Here is a 16,737-nt window from a genome sequence, read left to right as displayed (position 1 = left end):
ATACACAATTCCATTACATCAGCCATCTTCAATGATTTACTGCCTTTCATTGTTGATGCCATGTCTTTGATAATGGCAAACACTTTATCAATTGTATTCGTTGTCCTACAAAAAAGAAAAAGAAAAAAAAAAGAAAAGAAAATTAGACTTATTTATCTCCTTCAAAGGCAAATTATTTCTAGAAAAGATTTATTTAATCAATGTTTTTCTTTTTAAATTGGGGAGGGGGGAGTAAAAAAAAAAAAAAGCTGTTTTCAGGTATAAGATTCTTTCAATTCCAGTCTCATGTTAGAATTATGTACTAGGTTTATAAAGCCACAAGATATGTTTAAAAATAGACTAACGGAATTAGTAATGGAGTTGGGATGGTGGATGTCCTAGAAGGTTTTTTGGTTATTTGGTTTTACAGCCTGCCAACTCCCCCAGGTCATTTTATGCGAAATACATATATGGTAATCATGTAGTAACACAATATTGGTTTTATTTATTTGCAGAAAAAAAAAAAAAAAAAATCTAATCTATAATCACATTTAGAAAAATGAAGACTTCTAAAAAGGCAAATCATAGACCCCAGGGAAAGAATTATTTAGGTATAACAGTGTGAATTAGATTTTAAAAATTGCTTTCAAGTTTTCATATAGGCAATCAAGCATTCATGTTGTTCGAATGATAAAATGACCAAGAAAAAAAAAAATCTGAAAAGATTAAAAGAGCTTTTAAAGTCATACTAGCCAACAGATTTCGCTAATGACATAATAGAATTCAACAGACTAGTGGTAAAATAGATCACACAGGTGTTGGTGGGCATATAGATTCTTATGCATTAAGAAATGATGACTAAAATTCCAATCCAATTTTTCAAGAAAAATATTTAACAAAATTGATTTCAGTTGTCGGTTAAATGAAATAAAATGTTGACCAAAACCTGATTATAGATCTGTGTTGTAACTTGGCATTTTATTTGTGGTTAAAAATTGAAAGTTCAGTTGTCAGGACATAACGTGATTGAAAAAATCTTACGATCGATCGAATAAAAATAATATCGCCATGGATAAGAAATTGTTGCGTTCAAAATTCTGTAGAAATTCATAGTTCAATAAAACATACTTAATAAAAAAACTTAGAAGTTAGATTGACCAAAATGTTGTGAGGATAAGATTAAAGAGGAGTCCAAATCAATTGATGTACACACGACACAAATGTACATACACACGACACAAATGTACATACACATGACACAAAAATGATAGTAGTAGTGATAGAGAAAAGAGATGAAAGTATCATTCCATTTCGTTGTTTAAATAATTATGTTAACACACCGATTCTTGTTAGATCACTGAAGTCAAGCAATGTTGAATCTAGTCAGTACCAGATGGGTGACGCTTTGGGAATGCTGTATGTAGGAGGATGTTAACATCTCCCCACAAAAACATTGTGATTTCCCCCGACCAGGATATATATGCAACTGGGGACTGCCTGTGAATTTAATATTCACTTGACACTTACTCATTTGGAGGAAGCCAGTTCAATAGACCTAGTGTTAATGCTGCTGGCATATAACTTTATAGATTCTTCATAGGTAAGACAAAGCAGAACAAGGTGTTATTTTGTTTAACGAGAAAGATATAATTCTTCTTACACATGTGCAAACATATTACAACTTCAATCCATCCGTGTACTATAAAAATTGTTTATTTTTAAATTAAGAAAATCAAATTCTATGAGTAAGCAAGGTAGGGAGCAGCCATATTGCTTTAAAGTTTACCAACATTCAAGAGCAACAATTCAATTCAACTACAGAGATTTTTTTTTTAAATTAGCAGGCCGCCTGGCATTGCCCTGTCGTAAAATAGGCTTAAATTAGATATTTTGATTAATGCAGATTTCGTATTTAATAATATATTATGTTGAACCTGATATATAGTAAGAATTAAAAAAACAAAAAAAAAACGAAACTAAAAAGTTTAGCTTACAATTTATATTTTCCTTTGACATTAATGCCTGAGCTATGAAGACATGTTCGCTGCAAGACTAAAAATTAAAACATGGCTATTACATTACGCATGCATATTCGTAATGCCTTTGTTAGACCTCCACCTGGCAAATTTCATTTTTTTTTTTTTCATTTTCACACTTTTGTACCGATTTTCCACAGCTAAAATCCAAATAAAGTGTCGCATATTATATATATATATATATATATATATATATATATATATATATATATATATATATATATAAAGTTTCATGTCTAGACCAAAAACTGTCAGAAGAGTTTGGGAGGAAAATTTTTTTAAACAAATATATACATACGCATACATAAATGTATATAAGAGGTTTGTGCTTACTATAAATTTTTTTTGCAAATATTATGCAAGTATAAATCATGCATGAATATAATTACATGTAATAGTTAACTAAAGATGATCATCCCATAGGAAAACCGAAAAAACTAATAGAGAATTCATTAAAATGCATGTTTAAAAGAATATGCAAATTAGCTAGATTTATAAGAAAGTTGTATTTTCTATTTAAATAAATAGAAAAGAGTTAATATGAATTAAAAAAAAAAAAAATTGATTTTTAATTTAAAACAAAAACAAAAAAAGCTGATCAATTTACATGATTTTTGGAATATATTTTCATTTCGTGACATGTACATACTAAAATTTTTCTGTATTTTTGTAGTTTTTATTTTTTATATTTAAAATCAAGTGTAATTCTAAATAAGCACCAAAATAATTTATTAATTTTCAATAGAAAAGATGAGTGAAATAGTGACATTCATTGGTATCATTTTAGATGATACTGACGGGAAGTAGAAACTACTATAAATCTACTCTTGGGTTCTTCAAATTGCTGAAATATCTGGTTAAAAGCTGACTGCTATCATTAGAAAATATGCAGAGATAAAAATATTTAATCTGTGATATAATCTAAGACAAAATCTGAACAAACAAAAACTGCAACTCACCGTCCATAAGCATCGTACTGAGCATTAAGAGAATCTTTGGACATTTCCATCAATCGCATTCCCTCATTTACGTCTTCTTTCTCAACAACATCAGCCAAGCGGAGACGTGCCTAAAAGAAAATAAATTTTAATTATTTTCAACTGGAAAAAAGAAAATCATTGGAATGGGAATAAAAATAAGTCATGAAAACTTGAGAATAGTTGTAAATGGAACATACAGTAAAAATTTACTTGTCTCCTCACAAGCCAAAATAATAAAGTGGTTTTGTTTTATAAGAGAATATCTAGCTCCCAAGAAGGGATACTCTGGATGGGACAAGAAAAAAAACAAAAAAACTCTTACTTCAATAAATTCCAGTCCAAATGTCAGAAGCAGAAGAAAAAATGAAAAAAATCAAAGGAACAATTTACATTATCTTGTATATATTAATTAAAAATCTTTCAGGAATAAGGTGAAAATTGACATCTTGGCTAATAAAAATACAAAGAATGGCAGACATTGGCCTTCTTGGGATGTCCTCAAAATAAAAGAATCCAGTTATTATCTCGGTAAGTTATTAGAATTTATGATTTTTTGATAAATTTTATGATTTTTTGATAAATTTTATGATTTTGCTAGCATTCTATTATTTTAGCAGGGTTTTTTTTTTTTTTTAATGATGTGTGTGCCTCAAGATGGAATTGAGGTTACAACCTTTCTCATATAAAGTAAACATTACTGCTGTGACAATGCAGAAGCTCCCTTTTTGCGGGGCTGGAGCTTCTCGCAGAGTGAACCTTATGCCAGACTTAGTACGTACTTGTGGGGAGGTGTGCAGCAACGGGCTGACAAAGATATTCAAAATGTTGGGCCTGTTAACTCCAGATTGATAGGCGACATGTGCAATCCAAAAGTCAAATCTGGCTACTAGTGAGATTTGGTTTCTTAGCATGTACGCATATCTATTTTTTTTATCTCTCTTGTTCTTTTTTCTTAGAAAAATTCTTTTTTCTTTTTTAAGTTGGAACTCCAAACAGGAAGAGTCACGTGCCAGTGATGAATGTCGCAGTTTTGCACCGGCCAATAATAGACAGTTTTGCAGTTAAAAATGCTCCTTTTAATTGTTAAAAATAAAATGATTTTATTTTTACAGTAAAAGTGTCTTGCTACTTATTTTGTACAAGTGTTCAATTCCAGCAAAGATGTCCTGCTGTCAGCAATGATAAAATCCTGTCCATAATGACGTCAAGAACAGTTGACACAGCAGATATAGCGGACATCAAATCAACCCTAAAAAACTATTGAACCCTTGGTTAACAGTAGGGGACATTATATAAACCCTTAATCTAAAGAGGATATGCCTATCGTTTGACCACACAGTCAAACGATCTGCACATCACCTTCAGACTTTTGAATGGCAACCAGCTCCTATGTGTTAGACACGCGTTTAACATCTAGGAGTTGGTTGCCGTTCCCAGGATGTAACAACAGAAGAGGTTTGCTCACACTGATGGTTTTTTCTTTTTTTTGCCCAGCACTGTGTGTGGCCCTTATCTAATGTCACTTCTAATACAACCATCTCCTTTAACTTCAATTCTGTCTCCACTTTTGAGACAATATAGCATCTGGTTTTCCTGTAATCAGCCCAAAATGACAGCTCGGCAGTTGGTCCTATTTTGCTAGCTAAGTTTTTGCATTTCTCTGCATTCCTTCACCTCAACCCGTGTGGTCAAACACTCCACCTTACCGCAATATGCACCTCACTGCTTGCATTCATAACACCATGGTGTCACAACTGCTAAAATTAGCTTTGAAATTACTAGTCTTCTTGGATTGTTTTTTGCCCTGTAGTTACTGCCAGATTTGTCTTTTCATAGGAAACATGGGCTTTGGTATTTTGGCTCTTAAATCATTAAGTCATAATATCAAAACCTAATATTCCTTCCTAAATTTGTCACTATAAAATAGATTGTAAGGATAAAGTCCAAAAGATAGGAAAAGGATTGTTCTCGCTAGAGTAACAATGCAATGATAGTATAAGTAAAATAATCGTTTGTGCTCTACATAGAATAAAAACTATCATTCATGCTCTTACGTGATTCAACCAGCGCATTAGCTGAAGCGATACCATAGAAGAGATGTCAAGCTCCTTTTGAGATTTTACTCTGAAAAGATAAGGTTGTTTTGTTTTTGTGCACTTGTTGGCCAGCTCAATGTAGTAGTTTTTATTTAGCCCCTAGAAGTGCAAAATCAAAACATAATTATATTAGTCAAGATTTAAGCGTAAAGTATAGCTTTGTTTTTAATAGGAATATACCTGATATTTATATATTGTACCAATCACATTTCCTCATTCCGCATTTGAAGAAACATGTGTTTGATGTCACTTATGTCTATTTCTAATTTTTTTGTTTTTTTTTTTAAATATGTGATTGGGGACTTTGTGAATTTTATATTCTCATGAAACTTCCTCCTTTGGTGGAAGCCAATTCAACATGCCTAGGAAGGGTGCTGCTCCAGTACTGGTACAGTGTTCTTTTATTTTTTGGGTTTTTTTTTTTGTAAAATATTGTAGCTTTTATTTTAACAAATATTTTTCTTATATTCATGCCAATTGTTTTTGTCTTTGATTGCAGTTTTAACAGCAGTACATGTGCGTTAGAATAAAATTATTCTATAAACATAACTGACACAGTTCTTAGTTCTCTCATGCAAATCAGAGGGGCTAAAGAATTGCATGCACAATGGCAATAAACAAGCATTTGGCAATCAAAATTAAATGCATTTTTACATCTCCTTGCCAAACCTTCACACAAAAAAAACAAAACAAAAAAACTCATCAACAATTTTCCATCTGTAGAATTATTCCACTTGCATCTTTCCAGCTGACTACAATATGATCGTCTTTAAATCCAATGCAAAAAAACAAGTTCTTGTAGAGCCGTTCCCTTAAATAATGAGATTATACCCAATTTCCACCACTAACTCAATCTTTACTAGCGGGACCTGTGGAAATTCCACAGTGAACTCATATGTAATTGATATTGATGTTGGCATTCTGTAGATGTTTAGCATAAATAGAGACACTGATGTTATTGTAGCTCTTTTGTTAAAACTGCAAAAGTATTTATCTAAGCTAGCAGGGACACCCGGGTCGTAAAGTAAACTTAAATATATCTTAATTCTTACAGATTTCGTATATATTATTATAGAGTTAATGTTCTATCGATTTTTATATATTAGAAAGTTGCGATTTCCCCAAAAGTATATATCCATATGGCTTGGGTGCATCAGCTTTAATTGAAAGCGAAACAAAAACTTATGAAAAATATAACTTGAGAGCCATCAGTTATAATCGAAAACTGAAACCAAACTTATGAAGAATTTTTAGTAAAATTAATTATTACAAAAGATGGAAGTCAATAACAATTAAACAACTCGTATGTAAGCATGACACAGAAAATAACACGCTATCATAATATATAGATCCTTCAGTGGCCATTGGACCTGGATAAGTAGTGACTCCCTTGTAAAAAATCACATTTTTAAATAATGCCTACATCAGTTGCATTAAAAAAAAAAAAAAACTTGACAATCAAAATTCTAAATGTTTTTACAAGTTTATTTTAGAAAGTAAAAAATTAAGTATAAACTAGTAAAATAATGAAGTATTTATTAAAATTGTAAGCAATTATTTTATCCATAAAAAAGCTGTTATTTTGAACTGCATGAACAGGATGTGATTTGACCTTTTTTTTTCTTTTTAGAAAAAAAACATAAAAGTATAGTAATTGTACTAACCAGGGCTGTGGAGAGTCGAAGAATGGCCAAAAGTGTTCTGGCAGAGGTAAAGGTTGTATCCTTGCTGTTACGGGATTCTTTCCGCATCTCTACGTAGGCTCCGGTGATATAATCAGACAAACTTTCTGGAATGACTGGCTGTTTAGTTTGACATAAGGCAATATACCGCCTGAAGAAATTAAAAATAATAATCAAACAAAAATAGATAAAAGAGAGGTAGGCACACAAACATTTTTGATGTTTACCTAGAAAAAAACATGAATTACATATAAATTATGAAATTTTATAATCTGGAGAAAGGAAAAAAGAAATTTACGTGTTGGCCAAGTTATCTATTATATAAAAGCAAAAAGGTGTGTGTTTGTAATTTTTTTTGTATGTCGGGCAAAGGCTATTGGAGGGGGAGGGGATCATTTCTTAGAACTTTTTATATACTCCCTAGATTATAATACCTACGATTTACAAAAGCAGGTGTATCTTATTTTATAAAATTCATGCTATCCCGTGGTTCTGCCTGTTTGTTCAGCTATTCCGTATACATAGCAATACACATGGCCGTTAAAACACTTTGGATAATCACAGATTTCAAGGGGGTTCTGCTAAAATAGTCATATTTTAAAAACCCAAGCACTTTAAGTCTTCAAAATACCACCGTTTTGTTCAGAAATGAATATACTTTCAAATGAATTAGTAAAGAATAACATACATTATATATTTTTAGAGTTTTAAGCAAATAAAGTGATAAAAATGTGAACATCATAAAACAGCATTTTCGGTAAGATTTTGTAAACCCCCCCCCCCATTTCTAAACATTCGAACTGTATTTCTGTTAAGAATTTTTTTAATGAAATTAGCCAAAAGAGATGTCATTTTTAATAATTTCGAGTGTCCGAAATTCATTTGATGACTCGTTTTTTTTTGTTGTGTTAAAAAAGATTTCAAAATGAGTACTGAAAATTTTGAAAAAAATTTTCTTAGGACACTCACTATTAAATAAAACAATCTTTTTACTATGTTTATTCATTAAAAAGATGATTGGACAGTGTTTTCTCTAGTGGTACGTAGCAATTTAAAAACATAATATCCGAAAAAATCGTTATGAATTTGAATCAAGACTTCTGTAGCAGTAGTGATAGTAGCACTCAGCAGCAGCAGCGATAACATGGGGTAAACAGACATTTGTTTTTGCTGTTTATTTTTATTCCAAATACATTTTTTATTTTTTTAATTGAAAATCTGGTTGTAAAAAAAAATTCTTATATGTTTAGTTAGAGCTATTTTGTTATCAACCATACAAATCTTTTTAAAAATTGGGTAGTAGTAAATTTTAAAATATTTTAACAAGCGAAAATGTGAAATATGATGTTTTGGTTCATGTGTACGAACGGTACACACTTCTAATTTTCGTCCCTTAAAAAATATTTTCAGTGAATTATTATCGAATGGAAACTAATCTACCCGATTATCTATATATATAAAAAGCAAAATGTGTGTGACATTTCGTGTATGTCTCGCAAAGGCCTTTTTCGCACACGCTCCCGAGGGGTTACGATCGTTTAGTGTTTATATAGGCCCTAGATAATAATATCTAGGATTTGAGAACGCATGTAGCGTCTAGATTTATTTACATCAACTTTATTGTTATTTTGGCTTCTCGCGTGTTGATTAGGTCTTTTCGTATATAAAGCAAAACTAATTCAAAATTAACTTCTCAGCATTGCGCCGGGAAACGTCCAGAAGCAATCAGCTTTGATCAATGCCAAAACTGAAGAGCCAGTGCTCAAAACAACGAGATATTATAAAAAGGCTGACTGCGAAGCCATCAGGGAACTAATCAGAGATGCCCCATGGGGAAATATTTTTTCTCTTCCTGCTGAACAGTGTGCAAACGAGACCACTGACTGGTTCAAAACTGCAATCGAAGCGCATTCTCCCATGCGGAAATTTTATAGTAAGCTCCATTCTCCCAATGGTTTACTTTGACTTGCGCAATTGCCATTGCTCAAAAGCAGCATGCATAACACAGATTTAACCGACATAAGTCCAGTTCAAACAGACTGAAGTATATAGAAGCTAGAAATAACATTAAGAAAGAAATAGCGACAGCTAAGAGAGAATTTACGGAAACCACTATAAAAACGCAGTAAAGCACAAAAACTAGGAACTCGAGACTTCTGGAAAATCTACAACAGTGGAGTAAATAATGGGCAATCAACAATTCCCCCACTAACCAACAATCACGAGGTTGTCTCCTCAGCAACCGACAAGGCTAACATGCTTGCCAGTCGGTTTGCCTCAAACTCCACACTGGACCCTTCCAACCACTCCCTACCTCACTTTCCTATGCGGACAGACGCCACGCTAGACAATCTGAAAATCACCCCTGCTCAGGTGCATGCTATCATTGTTTCATAGTGAATCTTTGTATTAAGGGGGAGCGTCCGGCCGTGTATGCGCTATATATATAAGTATTAGTAGTAGTTCTGCTACTACTCTACTACTGCTACTAATATCACAAAAGGGAGGCATCAGGATTTTAGAAATGCCTAGGTGGGGCATGGCCCAAAATAGGTTGGGAACCACCGCTCTAGATATATCTAAGGCTTTTGACAGGGTATGGCATGAGGGTCTCCTCAGGAAAATTAGATCATACGGTATCACTGGTAGAATACTTAACATAATTAAATCCTTCTTAGATAAGAGAAAAATCCAGGTTGTCCTTGACGGTCGTACATCTAAACAATATGATATAAATGCAGAAGTGCCCCAGGGGTCTATTCTTGGACCTCTATTGCTCCTTATGACCTCCGACAAAATTGCCTCTGAGATGGGTATATATGCTGATGACACTACACTATGGCAGGCACGACAGGAAGATGAATGAACACATTTCTAAAGAAATGGCAGAAACACTAGAGGAAGACCTCCAATCTGTAGTGGAATGGAGACAAAAATGGTTGGTCACGTTCAATGCCGCCAAGACTAAACTAGTTTCATTCAATAATTACAAGAAACACTCTACCACCTATAGCAATGGCCAACGACTATCTGAGAGTACATCTTTCAAACTCCTTGGCCTAACGTTCACAGTAAACAAGAGTTGGAACAATTACATGGAAGGCATTGCCAGGGCCGCTCCAAGAAAGGTGGGCTCTCTCTACCATGCTAGAAAACTACTAACACCCGAAAGTATCCTATACCTCTCTAAGGCCATCATTCGCCCATGTATGGAGTATTGCTGTCACATTTGGGCTGGTGCATCTGCTACTAGTCTCTCGCTCCTTGACAAGGTTCTAAAGAGAGTCGCAAACCTGATAGGCCCTGAACTTGCATCTAAGCTTCAGCCTCTGTCCCATTGACGAAATGTTGCATCCCTCAGCCTGTTCTACAAGTATTTTAGTGGTGAATGCTCTGACGAACTCTGCAATCACTTGTGCCCCCATGATGTGAGCACCCTCGACAAACCCGACAGGCTGTAGAGATCCCTAGATGTAAAAGATCTTTCTACTCCAATAGCTTCTTCCCCAGAACTGCTAGACTTTGGAATTCCATTCTAGGTCCCTACTTCCTCAAGAGTACTGACATGCAGAAGTTCAAGTGTAACGTGAACAGACATCTTGCTGCCCAAATCCCTACATAGTACCCCAGTAGTTGTTGCCCCTGATAGTAGCCCCCTACACCAAAGTGGCAATTTGCCTTGTTTGGGGTAAAAAAAAAAAAAAAAAAAAAAAAAAAAAAAAAAAAATCCGACAGTTACTATTCAATCTGGACAATGGGAGCTGGTTTCCCCCTCCCCAACATCTGTGTGGGGGAAAAAAGTCAAATTTGGGTAAACAAACCCAAACGCTGCCTCGCAGCAAAAGTTAACTGCGTGACTTCTATTTGACCTTAATTAGGTCAAATCAAAGCAGCAGAGTTAACTTATTGCGGCCACCTGTTTTTAATAGTTAAATAAATAAATAAATTTAAACGTTTTCCATTGTATGTCACAGTGGCGTAATGGTTAACGTCACACAATTTTTTTCACACTTTAATTTCCAACATTGCCTCAAGGGTGCGGGTTTGATCCTCATACACACCTACCAATTTTTTTTTAACCCCCCCACTCCCCCTCCCGGAGTTTTGATTTACCAAAAACACCCGGGCATCGCCGGGTACCCCCCTCTAGTTAAAAATAAAAAAAATAATCAATATTTAAATATTTGTAGGAGGTGCTCAGTTAAAAAATAACGGTAGGAAAAGACATGAAACGTAATTAAAAATCAAAATCACATTAATTCAAAATTTTTAACATTTTGCCAGCTTTAGCAAAAACTTGTTTCTTTTTTTATATTTAAATAAAATTTAAATACTTGATATTTTTCCAAGTATTATGTTTTGTGTTAAATGGACGACACTTTTTTAAATAACATTTATTTTTGTCTGTTTGTCATAATTCTTGTAAAGTTTCACAATGTGTATCAAACACCCTCTTTAAAAAAAAAAAAAAAAACTCGCTTAATTCTATGTCTAATTCTAGGTACGAGTGGCAAGCCTTCTCCTAAAACCTTTAGCCTTAACAATAACGCTAAGTACAAGTGGCAGAGCTCCCCACTAAACAAACTTCCTCTGTGAGCTCATAAGTGTATAAAAAAAAAAAAAAAGAGCATAAAAAACGTTTAAAGAAAAGTGCGCATGATTAACCCCCCCCCCCCTAAATTGGTCAACTTTCCTAAAACGTTATGATCGTCTTGAAATGGTGAATTATTTTACATTTATGTGAAACCAGCCCCCCCAGACACACACTTCCAAACACCCGCGTACCCTCGCTAGTCTAATATATAAAAGACAAAGTGTGTGTGTGTGTGTGTGTGTGTCTCGCAAAACCTTGATAGAGGAGATGGAACCAGTATCGTTTAAAGACGACCCTTCGGACGACAAATATCGAAAAATTGGCCAAAAACATTAATCCCTCACCCTAAATGGCAGTTTTCTACAAGGGGGGGATCATTTTTTTTTCTTTTTGCAAGACATATCGGTTGGATAACTTCCGGTTGGACTGTGGAGACATCGGCAAAGATGTCGATTTTTCTTTCCTCCTTCGAGTTACAGGTTCGAGCCTGCCTACTACCACATTTTCTTTTTTTCCAGCTTAGCCTCAAGGCCTCCCTACCTAAACTTTTTTTTTCTCTCTCTTTTACACCTCCAAACACCTGGGTTATTACTTTGCTTATTCTTTAGTTTAACCCCCCCCCTATCTCCCACACACACCTCCAAACATGCAGTCATCAGTTGTTATCTTAAGATTGCAGGTTGGAACAGGGTTATTTATGCCATTTTTTTTTTCTGCTTTTCTTCGTTTTACCCCCCCCCTTTACCTTCGTTCACCATTTTGTTTTGTTTTTTTTTTCAATTTTTTTAAACATCGTGTTTTTTTAATATTTAAACAGGATTAACCCCCCCCCCCATACACACACCTCCGAACACCCAGGCAACCCCACTAGTCTTATTATAAATGTAGATTTGATGTCAAATGTTTCCATATTAATTTATCTTTGATTCTATCCCAAAACATTGATTATGTTTGTGAATAATTTTCATAGTTTGACAAAAACCAGTTCTTTCATAAAAGATACTGAAAAAATTACAAATGTGGCACGAAGCCAAGTTGTGTAGGGTGGAGATTTAAGTGCTCTCTTTGTTCTATTGTCTTTTACTAATCCCAGTCACCATAATACTACAAGTGCTTTTTTGGGATATTTTTTTCTAATCACCAACCATTTTGCTTCAGTTTCATAAGCTCATCCACATTCGATGTAAAACATCTTGAAAATATATCACAGAATTGTTATCTTTTAAATATTTTGCTTAATAAAGTTTTTTTGTTTCTTACCTCATTAATTTCATATCAAGTGGAGTAAACTGTGTTGGGGGTTGAGTGTTGTGCTGATGTACATATGTTATATGCTGAGCTAATCTGAAAAGAGAAGGGGGGGCACAGAAAAGTTAAATATCAAGTTTCATAATTCAAAAGTAAAGAAATAAAAATTCAAATGAAGAGGGAAAAAAAATTCAAATGAAGAGGGAAAAAAAATTCAAATGAAGAGATTTTTTTTTTTTTTTTTTTTTTTTTTACTTTAAAAATTTTTTTTAATGACTGCTTATTAATACTTAACGGTAAAAAGTGTTTGCAAAAATAATTATCACTTTGTTTGCAGTTTGAAAAGGAAGAACAAAGAAAAAATTGCCTTTCAAACTTAGCAATAGCCTTAAGTAGTGAGTAGGAAGAAAATCAAGCTTTCTTGGATGAATATAAGTATAAGCACCAATGCTACGATAGAGTAGACATGGATGGAATATATTATAAAAAATTAATTATGTCTCAACCTTTAACAAAAGAGTTCTTATTGTTGAGTATTATGCAGAGATGAAAAAAAAGTCTGTCACTTAGCCCATGTGCATAGATTGTTATATTAAAATCATTTATCACTCTAGATCAACTTGTATGATATTTACGCTTCATAAATGTTAATTTCAGCTAAATTCTTGTCGCAGTTCAAGCCAGCCTAGAGGTATGTTTCTTGCTAACAGAGTCAGAGCAGCAGCATAAATCTGCTTAATATTTCTTACCGGAGATCATTTTCCCTGTCTGGTTTATCCTGAATCAACCAGAGGAGATCAAATCGAGAAAGCAGAGCAGCCGGTAGTTGAATGTTTTGTTCAAGGGATTTCTTAGGATTGTACCGTCCGTAGGCCGGATTGGCTGCAGCTAGGATTGAAACTCGGGCATTCAAACTGGTCATGATTCCAGCCTTTCAAATAAAAGTAATAAAAAAGAAATTCTTGGAAATTATACAACAAATAGGGGTGGGCAAGAGAGAGAACAATTATGTACAAAATAAGAAAATAAAAAATTCTAAATTAAAAAAAGTAAAAATCATCCAAATGCACATCTCTCCAATATTGATTTTATTAATGACAAAAAGAACCACAATAAAATTTATTGAATTGTGAAGAGGATAGCTAAAGGCTGTGCCAATCTTTATTAAAAATCTGAACAATGTAAAATTGCACGCAATATCTCTACTTATATGCAAGGCACTTTTGTGCAAGCAAATTCTCTATGAACTCTGAAACAGCTGGAGCAATTTTTTTTTTTTTTTTTTTAAAGTTTTTTCCAGGTATAGGGTTACCAATCTGAAAAGAAAAGGTTTGTTCAACCTAACTAAGCATTTGATCTACATAAATAAAACAGTATATGTACGAAGTATGTGTGTGCATATATGTGAAAATATTTAATCGATAAAACTCTTAAACTACTGGTTGCATAACACTGAAATTAACAGGAAATAGTAATCATACGCAGAGGATGGCTTATGGCAAGTAAAATCCTTGTTTCAGCAAGTTGAAATGCAAAATGTTCATTTCAACTTGCCGACACATTTCTATTACTTTCTGTGCATGTGAAAATTCATTCATAGCTTGAAGTGGTTTAATTTTAAATCTTTATTATCTGTCGATAGCTCAAATGGTAAGGAATGCAGATAAAATAAAGAAACGTTGCCCGCGTGTCTAAAGATGTAAAAGATAAAAAAATAGTTTTGGTCGTGGGGCTGAATTGAACCCGGAACGCGGAGGTGAAACTAACTCCAACCACTTAACTGTCTAGGCCAAGAGTAAAAGGAATTGATTATAGTGTTAAAATAAGGCTTATAAAGCAAGTGAAAGAGGTTTGATTGACAGCTATTAAATGAGGTCATCGCGGGAGCGTTACGAGATGATGTAGCAGTATTTTATTTTTTATTAAATTACGTATTTCGTTTCCTGTCTAGACATCTCTCTCTATCTGTCTCTCTCTATCTGTTTGTGTATGTCTCTCTCTCTAAAGAAAATGGTGTCGGGCTGGGGTTTTTTTTTTGTAAAAACTTTGATCGTTAATATTTTTTGTAAGCGTATTTTTTTTTTTTTTTTACTTCACATTTTTGGCTTGTTATTTTACGTTTAACTATTGTATCTAACTATTTTGAATGTGCTAATAACTTTGGTAACGTTGCCATAGCGTAGAAGTTCATAGTTTATGTAAGGGTTAAATTTTTTCTGCCAATAACATGTTTTTTTTAAATTCAGACTGCCATTAGAGCTTGCTGACGTCAAGATCACGTGATATGACTCAGCGGGTTTTAAATACAAGTTGACCCAAAATAAACAGCCCCGTGTATACTTTATGTAGAAGAGTTGGCGCCCGTATTTTTTGGGGCAGTTATAAATCGATTTAAAAATATGTAATATTTAACATTAAAATGTCACTTTTTTTGTATCTGAGGGTCTCTTCAGAGTATGAATGTTGGGGGAGGGGGTCTTAGCTTAGAATTGTATCAGAATTTATATTTTTCTAATTCATGTTGAACAGCTGATAAATAAATAGCTTAAAACAATTTAGTTCTTCCCCAGAATCACCCCTATATTCAAAAGAAAAATAGGAAAACCTGTATGATGTACTCATGGCATAGAAAAATATCATATTCCAAAAAAATCATGCAAATTGGTCAAGTATATAAAAAAAAATCACTTAAGTAATTCATGGGAATTCGTAGGCATTACAATATGAATCTTGCATGTTTTAATTATGAGTTATCTATTTTTTTTTTTTTTGGTGGGGGTTAGATTATGATGGACAAGACAGCTGCTCTTCAGTTACTCAAAATTTTATTTCATTTAAAATTAAAACTACTTGATCAATTCATGTGATCCGTGCAATATATTTTGGTCTCATCAAGGAATCATACCAATTTTGTCTGAATTCTCCCCATATTAAAAAATATAGGGAAAATTCCAGACAAAAACCAACAATTTTTTTTTGTATCAGAAAAATGAAAAATAAATGTTCATATGCATGTATAGATAAGAAAAAAAAAGTAGCAAAGTTCCAAGAATTGTGGGTTTCATCATTATGGCCATGGTGTGTTAGATCACCAAGTTTCCATTTTACAGGTCATATTGTAATACCCTCTTCTTCGTATGAGTGAGTTAACAAAAAGATCATGTCATCTAAATAAACATGATTGAGTAAAGAAAACATCTTTTAAACACACACTAAAGAAAATGTGGAGGGTGAGGCTTAGATGTATATATCAATTTTTATCAGAAAAATCTTTTCATGTGAAAAACACTATCGCATAACTTGCATCAAAACGTCCGTAACTATAAATCATTCCTAAAGTTGACCTGCCAAAAAATAGTGTATATTTAAAAAAAAAAAAAAGAAAGAAAAGGACAAACCATTTCAGTTTTTGAGAGAGAAGAATTTTGGCTCTTCAAATTTTGTTGTTTTTCTGAACTTTATTGATACATGATGCCAAGATAAAAAAAAAAAAAAATTCTTATTAAAAAAATAAAATTTAATGGACAATCTGATAAACACCTTCACACGTCATTTAAAACTTTGTATTAAGTTTTGTTTCTTTTTATATATGAGCATATATTTCATTCGATGGCACACTGACATCTTAATGGGTCGTAGATAAAACCATCACTTGCAGATTGTAATTGAAGATAAAACTTATCCATATTATATTTAACACATTACAATATTTAACCACAATTCCCATCTAGATTCAGAGGCAGATTTGCTTTTATTGATGATCTTTTAAACAAACGCATTTCGGATCAAAACATGACGTGCTCACATGCCAGCGCAAAATTAGTATAAATTAAAAAAATTATGAAAAATGATCCAGCAGAAAAATAATTACAAGTAAAAATAATAGAATTTATTGAATTATCAAGTTTTATGATATGTTTGTATGTTTCAATGTGGAAGAGTTGTGTGACCAATTCAGTATGACAAAAGGGATTTAACCCACAACTTAAATTGACAAAATAAGGGTCAGCCATTTTTAAAATCAACAAATTTCAGAACAATTGTGAAGGATTTTGTTTTTGTTAAATGTTTTTTGTAATTTTTAAAAATCTATACTAATTTTGTCCAGACACGCAATTACGT

General features: G+C 33.1%; 1 protein-coding gene across 1 annotated transcript in view; it reads right to left on the bottom strand.

The window, feature by feature from the left end:
* LOC145287844 (DNA replication licensing factor mcm7-like) overlaps nucleotides 1–16,737 on the bottom strand; it is a 126,458-nt gene that overhangs the window by 297 nt on the left and 109,424 nt on the right. The window contains exons 13-17 of the mRNA XM_080135720.1: nucleotides 13,365–13,546; nucleotides 12,628–12,711; nucleotides 6,756–6,924; nucleotides 2,975–3,084; nucleotides 1–105 (exon numbers count right to left, since the gene is read on the bottom strand). The exon at nucleotides 1–105 is cut by the window's left edge and continues 297 nt beyond it. Coding sequence (XP_079991846.1) covers nucleotides 1–105; nucleotides 2,975–3,084; nucleotides 6,756–6,924; nucleotides 12,628–12,711; nucleotides 13,365–13,546 — 650 coding nt within the window. The remainder of the gene's footprint in view (nucleotides 106–2,974; nucleotides 3,085–6,755; nucleotides 6,925–12,627; nucleotides 12,712–13,364; nucleotides 13,547–16,737) is intronic.

The sequence above is a fragment of the Euprymna scolopes genome, chromosome 11 (assembly GCF_053919585.1).
Source record: "Euprymna scolopes isolate OS-2025 chromosome 11, ASM5391958v1, whole genome shotgun sequence".
Lineage (NCBI taxonomy): Eukaryota > Metazoa > Mollusca > Cephalopoda > Sepiida > Sepiolidae > Euprymna > Euprymna scolopes.
The sequence above is the reverse complement of the archived record's forward strand: the minus strand, read 5'-3'. Positions and strand labels throughout refer to the sequence as shown.